The sequence below is a fragment of the Gymnoscopelus microlampas genome (genome assembly GCF_963454915.1).
Source record: "Gymnoscopelus microlampas genome assembly, chromosome: 22".
Taxonomy (NCBI): Eukaryota; Metazoa; Chordata; class Actinopteri; order Myctophiformes; family Myctophidae; genus Gymnoscopelus; species Gymnoscopelus microlampas.
This window is the reverse complement of record NC_139959.1, coordinates 10,561,924-10,581,281: the sequence shown is the minus strand read 5'-3', so window position 1 is coordinate 10,581,281 and position 19,358 is coordinate 10,561,924. Positions and strand designations below refer to the sequence as shown.

At 42.7% G+C, this 19,358-nt stretch overlaps 1 protein-coding gene across 5 annotated transcripts in view; it reads left to right on the top strand.

The window, feature by feature from the left end:
* asap1b (ArfGAP with SH3 domain, ankyrin repeat and PH domain 1b) overlaps positions 1–19,358 on the top strand; it is an 82,726-nt gene that overhangs the window by 46,878 nt on the left and 16,490 nt on the right. For all 5 annotated transcript variants that reach the window (XM_084048819.1, XM_084048817.1, XM_084048816.1 and 2 more), the window contains exons 10-15: positions 1,588–1,688; positions 3,296–3,365; positions 6,978–7,065; positions 7,462–7,510; positions 13,100–13,266; positions 18,319–18,452. In XM_084048819.1, the coding sequence (XP_083904945.1) occupies positions 1,588–1,688; positions 3,296–3,365; positions 6,978–7,065; positions 7,462–7,510; positions 13,100–13,266; positions 18,319–18,452 (609 nt within the window). The remainder of the gene's footprint in view (positions 1–1,587; positions 1,689–3,295; positions 3,366–6,977; positions 7,066–7,461; positions 7,511–13,099; positions 13,267–18,318; positions 18,453–19,358) is intronic.

Here is a 19,358-nt window from a genome sequence, read left to right as displayed (position 1 = left end):
GCTGGCTCTCTACCCTTTAAGGCACCGGCCGCCCACCATCAGAGAGACAGACAGTACACACTACACAGTCAAAGCACATTTAAGATTGCTTCAAATGTTATTTTTCATTTAAAACCTTATTTATCAACAATCAAAAATAACCATTGATTTTGAAATAAAGAAAAAGTCGCTAAGAAGAGGGGTGGAACAAATTTTTAAAGGCATGTTAGCACAGAATGATATAAACACTGTAAAAACACTGCACACCCCTGTGGCCTGAACACTACAACTCACACTTTGTTCTGCCGTCCTCTGCCCTGCCTCGCATTTTGACACAGTTATTAAATTATATTTAACAGCTTTATTTTCTAGGTTGTTGTCTTGTTAATCACACCCTCAAGCACTTGAGTTTTAGACACAAATAGAACACTGGTTTCAGTAGGCAGACAGACCGACAAGTACCCCACACACACACACACGCACGCACGCACGCACGCACACGCACACGCTCGCTCACACACACACACACACACACACACACACACACACACACACACACACACACACACACACACACACACACACACACACACACACACACACACACACACACAGGATACAAGAAGAGTCGGCACCTCAATGTAAAATTTTGTCCTAAACGTTACAAAATCTGATAATTTAAAATGGTCTTAAGTAATGAAAAGAAAGTATACATGATTTGAAAATGCACGGTACGTCATCATCAGACGTCTTTATGCACAACATTAGTGGATATACAGGTTTTGTAGCAATTATAGAAATATTAGACCTTAATTGTCAAATGTTCAAGCATGCTCTAATCATGGATACTTTACATCATTACTTAAGACTGTTTTCCAAATATAAAATGGCAATTTTACATTGAAGTGCCCACTCTTCCAGTATAACCCCCCACCCCCCCCCCCCACACACACACACAGGTAGACCCTCTCATGTCACAATCCACCACCTGCACCTGAGTTAGACCTCTTACACGTGTCCCCTCTATCTCCCCTCTCTGTTTTCTGCTTGTCTGGAATCAAGTCTAGAAGAGTAAGTGCCGCTGCATGTTTAGCATGCTAGCATCCTGTTCTGCTTGACGATAACTAGAGTGGTTTGACACCTCCCGCCCCCCACCATCCACCCCCTGGCCCCTCTTGAAATGTTTGACATGTTGCAAAAAGCATGCTGTGTAGGGTTTCTCATCTCCCTTTATAGTTGCGTGTTCAATTTAGCTTTCAACAAGAGATCCTGTGTCCTGGCTTGAACAGAAGGGTTTCTTGAACATGTGTGCGCCAAGTGTGTGCACATGTGTTTGTGTGTGTGTGTGTGTGTGTGTTTGTGGGCGTGCGTGTGTGTGTGTGTGTGGGTTTGTGTTTGCATGCCTTTAAAAGATCCATGCTGTTTGCAATACGAGTATAAGATTGGCATATTTTGTGTGTGTGTGTGTGTGTGTGTGTGTGTGTGTGTGTGTGTGTGTGTGTGTGTGTGTGTGTGTGTGTGTGTGTGTGTGTGTGTGTGTGTGTGTGTGTGTGTGTGTGTGTGTGTGTGTGTGTGTGTGTGTACATACGTGTGTGTGTGTGTGAGCAGGACTCTCAGAGTAAGCAGGGTGGCTATAGCATGCACCAGCTGCAGGGAAACAAGGAGTTTGGCTGTGAGAAGAAAGGCTATCTGATGAAGAAGAGTGATGGGTGAGTTATGAACACGTGATAAGGTATTAGCTCTCCACCAAACAGACTACAATAGACTGGCAGTCGAATGAAGTCGGAAATCAGTCGTTTGGAAGGTGTGAAAAAAAAGTTGCTGAATGCACCTGAGAGCTATAACCTACTGTATGGCTTGATGTCTTTTTCAACAACAAACCGCTGCTATCCGGCGGTCGAAAGGCTTGCAACGCTTCCCTACGACAATTGCGACCGACGTGACAGTGTATCCACTCAACATTCAACAGCTGATTTTCGGCAACAGACGCTTTCCAACACTTAAAGTCGCCGACGTCGATGCGGTGGAGAGCTACCTTGAACTGAATGCGGTATGCTGTAATGCCCCATTCATGCAGTCAAGTAATCTGGATATTACTTTTGGGATTAAACCACTGATCTATAACGGAACTGTGGATTGATGATGACATAATAGGGAAGCCACCGCGGCGACGCCATATTGGTTAATCTCCCACAGCAATATAAAATTTAATATGATTTTAGTCGAGCCCTATACACTTTAAATCTGTAACCTCTAACCCCATCATCTAAATGTGACATTTTAAAATAATCTGATTCAGAAAATCTGGTCTATACCAGAATTTCTATACCCGTGGAATGTGTGTGCCCCAACTACATGCAGACTTTATAACTACATGCAGACAAAATTATAATAAACAGCTTAAATTTGGAAACGTAGGAAACTCAGAATTGTCAGTCCCTGCCTATGCCAATGCTCAATGCCCGTGTGCAATTTCCGATTGATTGGACAATCAACCGAGGAGAAAAATGGATACAGACACACAGAAGGACAGTTTTCTCAGAATTAAAGAAGCATGGATTAAAATTCTCAGTCGCCACGACTGATTTCAGTCATTTGAATTCCATAAAAGCCATGCATGTCTTCTATGGAAGCATGTTGCGCAGCGATCTACAATCTTATAGACTATTCTCTGTGATTATTTTAAGATTAGAGCATTTGAAGTGGTCAAACTGGCAATATGTTCAGAAGCAAATTCCATAAAATCATAGTCTCGAATATTTTATATAAAAGCAAAGGTTAAAGCCTCTATCTACGATTTCTTCACCCGGTTGCCAGAACAACAGGAACAATATTACTAGAACATCATCATTTTACATATTGTGTTTATTATTTAAGAATCAGCGCTAGTGTGATGGGGCTCCTTTAACACTGTTTCACAAATTGCACATTAGGACAGGCTATTCATGATGAATAGTCTGCGTTGGCAATCATCGATGGTAAGACGACTGAAATGTGATTATGATAACAGAATGTATAATCTGTAACAATCTACCAAAAAACGATGCCTTTCATGATCATTTTCAAGTCCACACTAGTTCAATCGGTGTAAACAGTTATGCTGTAACATTAACACGTTTGTGTGTCAGTGTAACGAAGTGTCTACCAAAATAATTCTGTCGGCTCGGGTCGGACGCATATTAATCGAGTTCGAGTCGGACTCGGGCACTACACTGTCGGTCTAGGGACGGGTTCGGACAGAAACATTCGGCCCGATCCCAGCTCTGATGCAGACAAGCTGGATGGTAGATGGTTGATGGTACTGTTCATCCCACAGGCTGAGGAAGGTGTGGCAGAGGAGACAGTGCTCAGTGAAAGCGGGAATGCTCACCATCGCCCACGGCACGGTGAGTACTAGAGATCACAGTGGAGAGAGGCACACACACACGCACACTTGCATCTTGCATACAGTACTGTATGTGCACACACACGTGCACGCATCCCTCTTACACGTAAATACCCGTATGTTTGTTTGTACCAACATGTGCACACACACACACACACGCACAGACCTATATACACATGCAACACACGCACGGACGCGTGGACGTGTGCGCACACACACACACAGACACACACACACACACACACACACACACACACACACACACACACACACACACACACACACACACACACACACACACACATACACACACACACACACATACACACACACATGTGCGCGCACACTTACACGTTCAGTCGTACACACAAAAGAACTCCCTCACCCCCACTACTGGCTGGCTGTGTGGATCAAAGTGAGGAGAGCGTGGTGTGGGGAGGGAAGGGGAGGGGCTGTGTGATGAGCATTCTCAATCTGGAGGTTGGCAGACTGGAATTGACATAGATGGGTTGTCATGGCAACGAGCCCCCCTCCCCTCTCCCCCCCCTTCTCCCTGCTGAGCCTGTATGACTCATCCCTGAATACGAGGGGATTCACTCAATTCTATACTGTAGCTTTTTGCAGGCATTACATCTCTGCACCAGACATTGTTTCATTCATTGCATTGCACTCTGGAGTGGAGTTGTTTATCTTTTATTTATCCATGGATATTTGACAGACCACGGATACTTCTCAATCAATCATCAATCAGTCTTTATCGTAACATTGTCACATTACAAGTAGCATGGGTGAACTTCTTAATCGTGCAGGCCCATCAATGCGGTTAAAAGATAGATGGAGATAATTAGAGCATAAAAGAGAAGAGAGGAGGGTTAGGAGGCACGTAAAGTGCATAATGTATAACTAATCTGCATGATAAATTAATGGAATGCATCCTATGTAACCATGTGCATAATGAATTAAGAGTCGTGAAATGCATGTAAAGGAGAGTCCATTTAAAACACAGATCAGTTCAGACTGTGATCATTTCAATCTTCTTTGCAGCAATGTCCTGATTCACATTCATATTGTATTGTTTAATCAATATCACATGAGAGCCAATAATCACGGTAAAGCCACCCTCGGGTGTAATGTTGTGATAATACAACATAGTCACCTTAAAAAAAACATAAAATGTTTTATTCATATTGTGGGGCATTTAACAACCTTTCTGCGAGTGTTATCTCTCAGTTATCCTGAAATACATGGGGTCTGACAGACACAGAACTACCTGTTGTATAACACACATTCACACCTGAGAGAGCTGCCAAATACATGCACAGTGTTCCACTGGTGGCCACTGGGCAGCTTCACTGGAACCATTAACACTCACTGCTGGGTGGAAATTAAAGGAACAACTGCTCTTTGTTTTTTTTACTGAGTGGCTCTGTACAGTAGATCTACAGTACGTCGTCACTGTCGAGTGGAATTCTCATATGTCCAAAACTGTTACTTTTCAGGATTTTAATTCAAAAATAGCAGATCTACAACCTCAAAACACATCACATCGCGATGAGTTGTAGATCAGCTATTTTTGCTACTTTTGTGTGACACTGTAGTATGATGTGGGGCATTCATTTTTAAATTTAAATTTAATTTAAATTAAATTTCTGTCTGACAACAACCACAATGGGTCTGACTGTCCGGGGCTAATCTTGCAACGACTGATCAGTGCCAAATTTCTTGAGTGCTGCCAGTGGGTCAAGGAATTACAGTACCTCAATGGATTTTTTCCCCCTCCACATATGTTTACTTTTTTTTTTTAATATTTAACTTAATTTCATAATGGCAGTCAATGGCAGACAGATCGGGCTGAAACCATGCCCAAATATGGAGTCACACTCACATGTCATAGATACTGGGGATGGGCATGAATGTTCAAATTTACGAATGTTTGTGCCCGTCTCCAAATGTAATTTTCATATATCTTATCTATAGTTAAGCAAAAGCTTAATCAACTGTCCAAAAACTGGCTCTAACATCTCTAGAATCTGGAAGGTTAGCATGCTATAATGGAAGTCATTGTTCTCGTGTTAATACAAATCCAAATAAAGAAACAAAAATAAACTGCCTAATGATGATGTCACTGGTAAGCGGGTTTCTGAAGTGTCCACACACAGCCCTCCTATGAGACACAGACAGAGTAGAAAGAAATGGTACCATTTTATCATGAGCATTAGTGAGGACCAATTATATGAAGAAGATACAGAAAATGGGTGAAGCCGTCCTTTAAGCTGGTTAGCTTGGTATAGCACAGGTGCTAAGGAGGCAAATCTACAAAGAGACAACCAGTCACTGCCGGATGTCAACGTAATTGGGAAGAAAAATTCTGCAGAAAGAGCACAAAGAAAATGACTGATGTGGTTGAGTGGATAATTCTTTCAAATATTTCCTTTTGCTTCTGTTTGGAAGCTTTGGGGTTATTTATGACACAATTACTGTCTGTCAGGGGAAGCTCCGGAGATGTGTTTTCTGAGAGGGAGTCCCTTTCGCTACGACACAACAAACATGAATCTTTTATTTAGCCTATCTGCCAGCTTTTGTCCCAGCAGAAAACATGAGGAATTCTAATCATTCTCTCTGAATAGTTTGGAGGCAGTTTGTCGCCACTCCCAAGTTTCTTTCTTTTCAGCCCTTGTGGCTGCTGAGCTCCAGGGGACTCTGGTGGACATGGCATCCCGCCCAGCCTGACAGCCCAAGCCCCAGGGCTCATCACAGACTGTTAGCATTTCATTAGCATGCTGCCCTAACATCCCTGCTGCCCGGACACGGGCTACTGCCCAGTCTACATGAGCCAACTGGGTCTACTATATCAGTGGTTCTCAACCTTTTCAGGCCGTGACCCCCCAAAATAATCATATTTGAACTGGGGATCCCCGAGAATCATCATATTTGAACTGGGGACCCCCAAAATAATCATATTTGAACTGGGGACCCCTCCCATGGTTGGGGTCCCGACCCACAGGTTGATAACCAGTGTACTATATGACTAGCCAGTGCTGGTCAATATGTTGCCGGTGGACTCTAGCACCTCTAGTCTCTTCATTGTCATCTCTCATCTCATATTTATGAATTTTGTCAAGTGTTGGTTCAATGTTTTAAATGATTTTTGTGTTAGACGAGGGAAACATTAAACCATTTGGTCAAATGAAAAAAAGAGAAGAGCAAAAAAAAAATCACTGTGTCCACACTTACAGCCAAAACATTTTTAATATGGATGCAATGTTTCGGTTGCTTGGACCTTCATCAGGCTTATGTTTTTTGGGGGGATTTTCAACAACAACAAAAAAACCTTCAGTAGAATTAATTACAAATAATTTCCCAAATACAACTCCTTGATAACCTTTGACCTGCTTCGTACCTACTTTATATGCATAATGAGAAATAAAAACACAACCAGCCTATTAGCGTCATCCATTGCATTGCGTTGTTAGCTTGAACATCTGTTATTTGTGGTGAGCAACACCGTTGTATAAATTAGACTTTAGTCTTTGTGCTTGTAAGACATGTCATTTTGAGAGTAAGGCATGTTTTTGTAAATAACAATTCTGTGTGTTTGTGTTTGTGCATTCAGTCCAACAGGCAGCCGGTCAAACTCAACCTTCTCACATGCCAGGTGAAGCCCTGCTCTGAGGACAGGAAGTGCTTTGATCTCATCTCTCGTAAGACATACACACACACACACACACACACACACACACACACACACACACACACACACACACACACACACACACACACACACACACACACACACACACACACACACACATACACATTGAGGCACAAATACACACTGAGACTGCACACCCTTCACAGCACGCTGAAGTGCTTGGTTAATGTAAAGCTTGTTAGCGCGATGGAAACTGATGCGCCTCAGGAAAATGGAAGGAGGGGGTTGGTTTACCACGGTAAGGCAGTTGCCCTCTGACCCACTTGTGACACCGTGTGGAAGACAGGCCATTGTGACAACACTGACAGATGTCATTACAGTGAGAGTCCAGAGGTTAAATGACTCCTGAAACGCTTTGTCTTCCCCCCCCCCACCCCCCCTGCAGATAACCGGACATATCATTTCCAAGCTGAGGATGAACAGGAGTTTGTCATGTAAGTATTTATTTAACTATTAACTGAACATGGTTTCATATTAGTAACTGTAACACACCTGCTCCTCTTCTACAGACAAAATGTTGAAATATACACCCATGCACATGCACGCACGTGTACACACACGCGCACACACACACACACACACACACACACACACACACACACACACACACACACACACACACACACACACACACACACACACACACACACACACACACACACACACACACACACACACACACACACACACACACACACACACACACACTTTTGTCATTTTGTGTCCTTATCAGGGTGTTACTGTAGCCAGCAATCTGCACCTTTTGGTGATATCACTGACTACACTTGTACAAGCTTGTAGATCTGCTATTTTCACTACATTTATTTTATTTTGGCATGATGCACAGTGTGGTTAAAAAAAAAAACATCACTTCATGGCAAAAATGTAGAGAAAATAACTATTTATTGTTGTGATGTTATGTCCATAATACAATGGAAGGTTGGTTAGAGGTTGTTATTGACATGCAGTCATTGACACACTAAAGAGGATATGAGAGAGAGAGACTGTTGAGAGTCACCAAGGACAGCCGTGGGATTTGTGGTCAGCAGCAATTCAGGTCATTGTAACCGCATACACTAGTTTCTCATGCAGGCACATGCATGCACGCACGTGCGTTCACACACACACACACACACACACACACACACACACACACACACACACACACACACACACACACACACACACACACACACACACACACACTGCTCAAATACCATCAGTCTCAGTTCAGCTGCATGGCCTGAAATACTGATCGTAACCACCTACATAGATTAAAGTTCTCAGTCCCCACGACTGATTTCAGTCATTTGGATTCCATAGAAGTCAGCATGTCTTCTATGGAAGCATAATGTGCAGTGGAAATAGCCGATCTACAAGCTCTCAATGTGTCACAGATGCCTGTAGATCGGCTATTTTCCGTTTTCCGTTAAGATTAGAGCATTTGAAGTGGTCAAACTACATGTTCAGAAGCATCTTCCATAAAATCTCAATAGTCTTCGGATATTTCGTATAAAAGCAAAGGTTAAAGCCTCGATCCTTCACCTTGTTGCCAGTATGTAGAACAGCAGCAAACAATATCACTAAAATCATAATTTTACATACAAATCAGATATCAGAAATAAAGAAAGAAAAGAGAAGTGTGGATATAAAAGCACAGGGTGAGGAGATATAAGCCTCTTTATGGAGGATAAAGAAAGGGGGATAAATATTTCATCATCACAAGCTTTTTAAAGCCTCTTTCACCTGGTTGCCAGTATGTAGAACAGCAGCAAACAATATTACTAAAATCATCATTTCACATACTGTATTGTGTTAATAGTCTCCTTTCACACGGTTTCACAAATCGCAATTCGTCGTGAGATTTTATTTTGCTTTAACCCATGCACCTACAGTACCTATACTGTATGATACATACAGCGTACACTGGCAAAATCCTGTGTCACTGTCAGCTTGATAAAGAGTCAAAATGGACGGGAGCTTTTTTTCTATAGCACCATATCCCTATCTACTGTAACATTAGTCCCCCCGGGACACGACTCGCTGACTCCCACGCACATCTCTGTCACGCAACTCTGGCTGCCCTGGCAGCAACTCACAAACCATGGGCTCTTTACTGAGGGTTCATTGATGAAATATTTAGGATACCATAGCATGCTTCCTGCTGCTTCAGTTCACACAGTCCCCCACACCTTTTCTGTTGCAAAGAAAAAGTCAACAAGGACGGAAATAAATAGAAAGGTCTATTGTAGGGGCCAAATCGTTAAATAAGCCAACATGTTCCTACCCCTGTATGTCTTTGCCAGTGCTTTAATAAAAACACCTATCTATGATAAGATATCTACGATGCATTGTTGTATCTACGACCAATGGGATGTATAATCACCTGACCCAGATAATAACATGATAAGGTAAACAAATAGAAAATAATATAAGCTCAAAATAACACGAGATGAGATTACACAGAAAAACGCACACACACGAGCGAGAACACAGACAGACAGACAGACAGACAGACAGACAGACAGACAGACAGACAGACAGGTTTTGTCATCTGCTGTGAGAATAATGGGGAAGCATACTGTATATATATATATATACATGTATAAAGAAAAGAGAACATGTAATTTACAGACCACGGGAAGTGTATATATATGTATAGATCCACATTGAGAGAGCTTCAGTTAGGAGGTCTAATTTAATGTCCTAAATGCGTAATAAAGAATCATTAACACGTGAAATTCACTTAAGCGTCTAGCCATGGGGTAATCATGATTCCTAATGGCATGCCTGTGCTAGGCAAGGCCATCTCTCAAGGCGTCTTTTAGTATGGCCTACGGTATGTAGGAAAAAAACGTCCACACATGGACACGACAGATGGTATATGACAACATTTGTGTTACAGTTGATGAAAACACGCCAACACGTGGGCTCGGTACGTATTCACCTACGTGCTTGTGTAATCTTGTTGCATCCAAATAGGCACACAAACACCTACACACGATATGTTTTCAAGACCACTCACACTCACACACACATATTTAGCCATACATGCAGATTTTCCTTTTTAGTCCCTGGGCAGGTCTCTTTTTACCAGCTTGCAAAGCACGCTGTTCTAAGAAGAGACTGACCACTAGTGTCACGTGTTGACATATTCTCGATCATTGGCTGTCCTTTAAGCCAAGCCTCCCAAGCCTCCTCCCAAGCTATTATTCTTGCAATGAGGGAAGCTAGTGGCTGCGTGACTAAGTTGCTGCGGCCCATGATATTTCATTGTAACCTGTATGTATGTATCTGTGACCGATGACAAATAAACCTCATTCATGCATTCATTCATTCATTCATTCATTCATTCATATGGCTACTATGGCTACTAGACACGCCTCGGTAGGTTAAGACTTTGACAGGGGCCAGTTTGGAATTGCAGCCTCCTGAAGGTGATTCTTTAGGGCAGTTTTGAAAGTGAGTAGGGTTTTACACTCCTTTACTCCTTTGGGTTTTCCATTCGACATTTTTGTTGTATAGCATGAGAAAGAGTTCATTCCCTTGTTTGTGCCAAATCTGGGTTGAACATGATCAGTAGAGCTGCCTCTGGTGTTATGATCGTGGACTTCATTAACGTTTTGGAAGTATTTTGAAAAATACAGGGGGATCCCAATGTTGTTTTGAATCTTGTAGGCCAGGCCCATAGCAAGTTGCTGTACTCTGTCCTCAACCCTGAGCCATCCAACCCTAGCAAAATGAGCAGGGTTTAGATGGGTTGTATGATTGAGGCCAAGAAGTAGGTGGCCAACAGTGTAAGACTGTGGTTGTACTGGTCAGCTCTCAGGTTTTAATGTCTGTGTCTGTCTGTGTGTGTCTACACAGTATGTGCAGGGCGTTGCTGAAAATGAGCACTTGTGCTCAGCTACTACCCTGGGTAAATAAAGAAGTAAAATGAAAACATAAACATTCACAAGATGCATGACGAGCAGCATAAAAGCACTCCCAACATCCAAGCATAGGAGAGGTGACACTGAGTGACAGTGATAGGCTGGTGGCTGACGTCATGCTAACGCAGTCCATTGTGTGAGTGTGAGAGGGGCCAGTTTAATGAGCTATGTGTAGGAGCAGACCGCACCGCTCTGAGCTGCAGGAGGCCATGTTTGAATGGCAGCTACTTCCTGTCTGCCCGAGTCTTAATGAGCACAGTGCTGTGTGTGTGTGTGTGTGTGTGTGTGTGTGTGTGTGTGTGTGTGTGTGTGTGTGTGTGTGTGTGTGTGTGTGCTCCCTCCTAATTACATACTTGTGACAGACGCAAATGTCCACTTGAGACAGAATGATGAGGAAGTGAATGACTGCATTTTGTTAAACCTCAAGTCTGAAAAGGAACCATTTTAGGGTTTATGGGTTTGCAATTAGGATTATGTTAACCTTCGTTTTAAAGGGACACTATGATGGTAGACTATCTACAATAGGCTTATCTACAAGCTTACAACACGTCGCGCTGAGTGAGACATGTTGAAAGCTTGTAGATAACTTATTTTCCGTTATTCATTATTTTAAGATTAAAGAGTGTTTGAAGTGGTCAAACTAGCAATAGAATCTTCCAGAAAATCCTAATTATCTCAGATATTTCATAGAAGCAAAGGTTAACTCTCTGGCGTCTGGCATCTTCTTTTAAAATAGAAAACTTTTTTTATTGGGGCTGGTATGGCTGACTTTAGCATCAGTCTGCTATTTCTTCAACTGGTTCGTTGTATGGCAACCAAAACATCATAATTCTACATATTGTGCTGATTGTTTATGAAACACAACGCTGGTGTGTGGGGGTTCCTTTCACGCCGTTTCACAAATCTCATATTAGGACTTGAAAAATCTGCCATGAGATTACATTTTCTTATCTTACTTCATGAATCTGTGAATGTGAAAACTACATGTCTCACTGACTGCAGTGGCTGAAAACAGTGGCGGCTGTGACTTTGTCCTTGTCCACTTTGTTTACTGCAAAAATGGTGACCTTGTTAACCCATTAAGACCTGGAACTGTGTCATTTTTAGATTTGAGCTAAAAAGCATTATTTTACACTTTGGGCTATTCAAAAATAGCAGATATACAAGCTCATAGCGCGGCACCGAGTGCCGCGCTACGAGCTTGTAGATCTGCTATTTTTGAAAAATCGTGAAAATGTGTGAAAATCTTTGAATATATATATATTTAAAGCGAACATTTTTAACATAAATCTTTGCTTCTGGTGGTCCCTGGAACAACATATTTTGATGGGGGTCTGCGGCCAAATACATATCGTTGGGGGTCCTTGACGTGAAAAAGATTGAGCACCACTGATATAGAAACATACGTTTTTCAGAATACTGTTGAGATTTAGGAGACATGTAGAATCGGCTTCAGGTCTCAATGGGTTAAATATGAATTGGGTGGATGTAGACGGTATGGGCATGCCAGGCCTGAGTTTAGATTAGATTAGACTTTATTGTCCCAGGAGGAGGGGATTTTTTTTACAGCCCGTACAACACAGAAGCACACAGATATAAACACAGCAACATACTACAGCGAAATACAGGTAAAGAAAGTACATCCATCCATACATCATAGCACAGTGGTTCTCAAACTTTTGTAAGGTGAGGCAAACCCATGGTCTCTCTGCTGAGGGTTCATTGATGGAATATTTAGGATGCTATAGAACAGTGGTTCTCAAACCTTTTTTGTGCCAAGGACCCCCACATTTATATATATATTTGACCGTGGACCACTGGACCCCCCATCTGAACACATTTTTCCAGGGACCCTCAGAAAATAAGATTGTGGATTATTATTCAAATTTTCCACTGACTTTTCCATACTTTATTATATATATTTTAAGTGTATTATCTTTAGAATCAGAATCATCTTTATTGTCACATCACAGGTTTACAGGTGTAAAACAGTGGGTGAAATTCGTTTTTGTGCATTTACGATTATTGTTATTAAAATTATGTATTGGCAACCCCCTCTGACCTGCTTTCTTTTGTTTTGTGTGTGTGCAGCTGGATCTCGGTGCTGACCAACAGCAAGGAGGAGGCGTTGAACATGGCGTTTCGAGGGGAACAGAGCACAGGAAGTGAGGATGGCATGGACGACCTGACCAAGGCCATCATAGAGGACACGTTCCGCATGCCTGGCAACGAAGTCTGCTGCGACTGCGGAGCTGCAGGTGTGTGTCTGTAGCGCGCATGCGTTGTGTGTGTGTGTGTGTGTGTGTGTGTGTGTGTGTGTGTGTGTGTGTGTGTGTGTGTGTGTGTGTGTGTGTGTGTGTGTGTGTGTGTGTGTGTGTGTGTGTGTGTGTGTGTGTGTGTGTGTGTGTGTGTGTGTGTGTTCTCAGTCGCCACGACAGTCATTTGGATTCCATAGAAGCCAGCATGTCTTTTATGGAACCATGTTGCGCAGTGAAAATAGCCAATCGCCAATCTCTCAAAGATTAGAGCATTTGAAGTGGTCAATTTGTGCAATTAAAAGCATCTTCTATAAAACCCTAATGATCTGGGATATTTCATAGAAGCAACGGTTAAAGCCTCAATCTGTGATTCATTCACCTGGTTGGCAGTATGTAGAACAGCAGGAACAATATTACTAAAACATCATCATTTTACATGTTGTGTTAATTCTTTAGGAAACAGCGCTATTGTGGAGGGCTCCTTTCACACTGTTTCACAAATCACACTTGGAAGGACTTGGACATTTTTTTCAGTCCGATTTTATTCTGCTTTATTCCATTGTGTGTGTGTGTGTGTGTGTGTGTGTGTGTGTGTGTGTGTGTGTGTGTGTGTGTGTGTGTGTGTGTGTGTGTGTGTGTGTGTGTGTGTGTGTGTGTGTGTGTGTGTGTGTGGTTCTCACATTCCACATTCCTCGTTGTCCTGCTTTGTGCTTACTCACCGTTCACCTTGTGGTAAAGGGAAAAGATGACACCTTTTAGTTTCAGCGTCCTCTGTCCCTGCTGAGTCTCAGAACCTCACCCTGTGCACGGCACAGTGCACGGTGGCACGCTCCGTCTTCAAGGGTGTATCAAAAACCTGTGTGTGCTCGTCTTATTTCCCGTTTGTCATTGTCACGCCTCTATGCTATACATCCAATATCTGTACTGTATGTCATCGTTGTTGTCGGGCAGAAACCTCTTATCTCCAGATTCTAACTTTTTTTTCCTGTAAATTAAAGGAGGAGTTCACCCAAAAAATGACTTATTTTCTATCAATTCCACACCCTATGAAGCCTTGAATCCATGGATTCTTTTTTGTTTTTGTCGCATTCCTAAGCTAATAATTTGATTCCCGTCTCCTACCGGCTAATGTATCCGGTAGGAGACACAAAGTAGATTATTTGTGTCTCCTACCGGAAATACACACGGTCATCAAATTATTGTCTTAGGAATGCCACAAAAACAAAAATAAATCCATGAAATCAAGGCTTCATGGGGTGTGTAATTGATAGAAAATAAGTCATTTTTTGGGTGAACTCCTCCTTTAACGCCCCCTACTTGATCATGCTACAGCGTCACAGGGGGTTCCAGGGGGTCCCCAGCTAAATGATGGACAGGAACCAAATGGACCCTTATGGGTCTGTAACTCTGACAGTGTACAAATGGAACCAAATGGACCCGTTAGGGTCCATTTGGTTCCATTTGTACACTCTCAGAGTTAAATTAACATTGATTTTATGATATGAATTGGGATCCCAGAGATATAAATGCCATTAAATGGGGGTCCGTAGCCTAATGCATGTCAAACTGGGGGTCCTTGAAATTAAAATGGCTGAGAATCACTGCTAGAGCCGTAAAAACCTTCTCTTATGGGGGTCCCTGGCATATCTTTTCAAATGGGGGTCCGCGGGCTAATAAGTGTCAATTTGGGGGTCCTTGACATGAAAAAGTTTGAGAACCACTGAGCTATAGCTACCTGGCCAAAAAAAATTGTCCAGCTGTCGTCAGCAACAAGCAAAGCCCTGTGTGTGCGTGTGTGCGTGTGTGCGTGTGTGCGTGCGTGCGTGTGTGACAGCAGCATTGTTAGCATTCTGGACACAGTCTGTTCCCTGATCCTCCCTCCACGTGTAGAAGCAACGACTCAGCAGTCCACCATGCAAACATTCAGGCCCTCTGACACCGAACCCCACACACACACACACACACACACACACACACACACACACACAGACTTGATTAATACCCAGCCTGCTCTTTGTCAGCACTATCACACAGAAGCAGCCCCCAAGAAGGGGATGACTTTGCTCTGAAAGGAAAAAAAAAGGAAAAGCAGGAAGAGAAAAACAACAGCCTCACGCTCAAGAGAGGAATAACATCATTATTACATCACACATCGTTACATAACTCTCCGCACAAGCTCCGCACCGACCCTGATGACCATGCAGCCGGAGGGGGGAGGGGGTGGGGTGGGGTGGCAGGGCAAGGGGGTTAATTTGTCCGACCATCCAGCTGTGTGTCCGCTGTGTACGTTTCCAGAGTGTTAACCCATTTAGACCTGAGATATACGATTCTACAAAATTAATGTTTTCTAAATCCCAACAGTTTTCTGAAATACTATTGTTGCTATATCAGTGGTGCTCAAACCTGATGTCAAGGACCCCCAAAATGATAAGTATTTGGCCATGGACCCCCCAGAAACAAAGATTTGAGTTGCAAATGTTCGCTTTAAAAATATATATATGCTCAAAGATTTGCAAATATGTTCACGATTTTCACAACAAATTGCAGATCTACAAGCTCGTAGATCTACAAGCCCGTAGATCTGCTATTTTTGAATAGCCAAAGTATAAAATATGGATAAAGTGCTTACACAGATGCGTTCTCGGTTTGAATGGGTTAACTCGCAGTAAAAGGTGCATACGATACGCCCCCAAACCAGACACTTCCATTTCTGTGTACATTGGTGGTCGGTGGATGGATGGGGTCCTGTTCCTGACAAATGTTAGCTGCATGGCTTTAGTGAATGAGTTGTCATCTATTTTTTATCTTGCCCCCCCCTCTCCCTGCCTTGATCTAACATGGTGATGATGGTCTTCAAGGTCAAAGGGTGCTCATGGCCTGTTTTTTTCCCTATAAGAGGCAGCTCAAGGGGGTATTAGCAGCAGCACCTATAGAGGTCACTGTGCATCATCATCATCTCATCAAGGCTTGACCCCTCCAGATTTGACTGTGCGCGCTGAGCTTGATGATCAAGCTCAGCGCGCACAGTCAAATCTGGAGGGGTTATTGTTGTGTCACATAGCCAAAACAGCTGATCTACAAGCTCACAATGCACCATATTGGGAGGACACGTTGTGAGCTTATAGATCTGCTGTTTTCAGCAAATGAGCTCCTATGTTGAGCCAAACGTTCACCTATTATGACATGGTCAAAAGATTTACCCGTAAAAAGTCAGGATTTTACTGTGTTACACTTTGTGACCCATTGTCATCTAGCTAGCATCTGTTGTAAGTGTGTGTGCATGTTTGTATATACTCTATGTGTGTACAGTACGTGCTGTATCTATGAATGTATACACATTACTCACCAATTGTATACACGTACGCATGTCAATGGACTTTGGACACGTTTGTGTACGTGTGTGCATACACCTATATGTTTATGTATGCACATTCATGTACATGCGCATGGGTTGGGTGCGCCTGTGCGTGTGCGTCTGCTTGTGCGTGTGCGTGTGCGTGTGCGTGTGCGTGTGCGTGCGCGCGCGCGCGCATGTGTGTGTGTGTGTGTGTGTGTGTGTGTGTGTGTGTGTGTGAGGATGACTCATTGGTTTCGGGCTGCGTCTGATGATGTTCCCAGCCTCCGGTGGCAGGTGCTGTCCTGTCAGATACAGCTCTGCCCTTCTCTGCTCTCTTAAAGCCACCGTGTTCTCATTACAGCACAATCACATCACCAATGCCACCGCTGGCTTATAAGCCTTGATATAAGCTCCAAGATTATGTCACAACTTGTGGTGTGCAACTGCAATACTTGACTGCTGCAAGAGAATCAACCGAAGGGTATTCAGGCAGACAGCCACCTAAATTATTGTTGCGGTTGGGGAAAAAACTCCTATCTCCATATTTTTACTATTTTTTTTACTTGATCATACTAAAGCTCGCACAAAAGTAGCAGATCCACAAGCTCAAAACGCGGTGCGAAGCGACGCATTTTGAGCTTTTGAGCTTGAGCTACTTTTGAATTTGAATCCTGAAAAGTAACATGTAATATGAGGTTTACACCCAACGAAGACGTTATATTTTCTGGGTGTTTCGCAGAATCTCAAATGAACTTTGAAGGTTGAATGTCGGGACAAACAAGACCTTAGTATTGAATTTCCCATCTTCAAGTTATTTTACCCTCAACGAAATGATATAGAAACAAAATGCACTGACATCACAGTTCCTATCAAAACGGCGAAGGGAATTCCAGTGTGATGATGATTCTGTCGGGTGTCGTTGCACGGCGGCTAATCACCGCCTTGCACTGTGGTGTCTGTCTGTCAGTCACCGCAGGAAAGTGGTTGCCAGATTGCCACATGGCTCTTGCTAAATCAGAGCACCATACACTCATGTGTTTTGCTTGGCAGTGGGTGTTAGGCAACAGCCTCTCTATCTCCTGCAGTGTGATGTGGCTGTGGTCACACTCAGTCCTGTGCTGGCTAAGGTCCTCTGGTGGTGGTGTGCGCTGTGCTGCCGAGAGTCTTATTATTTTAGCCAGAACATGCTAGACTAGACATTGCAATGGAAACACAAAGTTGTCATGGCAGTGGCCTTTCTGATAAATAAGCTTTTATTTTATTTTATTATAATAGTTTTTTATTTAATTTGATGAACAAGCTTGATGTTAACTTGAAGCAAACATATTTTGATATCATTAAACATTCAGTACTATCGTTGCTGTCGGGCACAAACCTCCTATCTCCATATTTTGACCGTTTGTGTTTTTTCGTAATTTAACGCCCGACTTGATCATCAAAAGCATCAAAGGTAGCAGATCCACAAGCTCGAAACGTGGTGCGGAGCGACGCGTTTTGAGCTTGTGGATCTGCTAGTTTTGCCATTTTTTTTATTTGAATCCTAAAAACAGTTTTGGACATATGCGGTTTCCACCCGACAGAGACGATTATGTTCATTGGTCATAAAAACCTTAATCTTTATTCTTCACAATAACGTCATGGACTGTTAGCTCTCTTTAGGATCGGTTACGTACGTATGACACTCATATGGATGTCACTCTATTTGTTTGTAACAGACCCTAAGTGGCTGTCCACCAACCTGGGCATCCTGACCTGTATCGAGTGCTCTGGGATCCACAGGGAGATGGGCGTCCACATCTCCCGCATCCAGTCCATGGAGCTCGACAAACTAGGAACCTCTGAACTCTTGGTGAGTCAAACACATCAAATACACTGTAAATCAGGGGTCTTCAATGTTATTTCAGGCCAAGGACCCCGTCCCCTTAGCTGAGTGAGAGATGAGGCAGGGACCCCCCCCCCCCCACTACATATTGTTTGAAATTGTGTTGCAGATTAAACTTTTTTATAGATTTCATAGACTTGTTTGACAGCACTGTCGTCACTGTTCATGTTTTGGTCTGTATGTTTGTTTACACATTATCTTTTCTTTTACCGTAATTTGTTGGATTCATGTTAATGTGTATTTTCAGATATTTAACTACTTAAACCCTCAATACTTGATAAACTTGACCTTTGACTATGTACTTGGTCTGCTCTTTTTTACCTTTACACCAAACCTCTTTGCCGAAAATAACAGATTTACAAGCTCACAACGCCTTGCAGCGTGAGCCGTTGTGAGCTTGTAGATCTGCTATTTTCGGCTAATGTTCCACTCAGAATCGGGATTCTAACATTCAAGTGGTTAATGTAACAAAAAAGTTCCTATCATACAAAGATTTGCCGGCCCCCTTGTAGTAACTCTGAGGACTCCCTAGGGCTCCCGGACCCACTGTTGAAGACCCCTTTTGTAAATAGCAGAATGTATTATTTTTGCAGTAGGTATAACTGTCCTTGACTGAATCCAAATTTGTACTCCATGGCACAAAGTGGTTAGAAAGTGCCTGGACAACATCAAACAATGACACAGAATCAAATATATTTGATTTTGATAATCATCTATATCATTTAGGAGTAGATAGATAAGCTGATATAGGATTTGATCAGCCTTCAGCAGTGGAGACACACGTGCTCCCACAAACAGTCTCATCTCAGTCTCTGGGCTCTTATGAATATCATTCTACTGTTAACATTCTACTGTGATGCGATGCAGATGCTG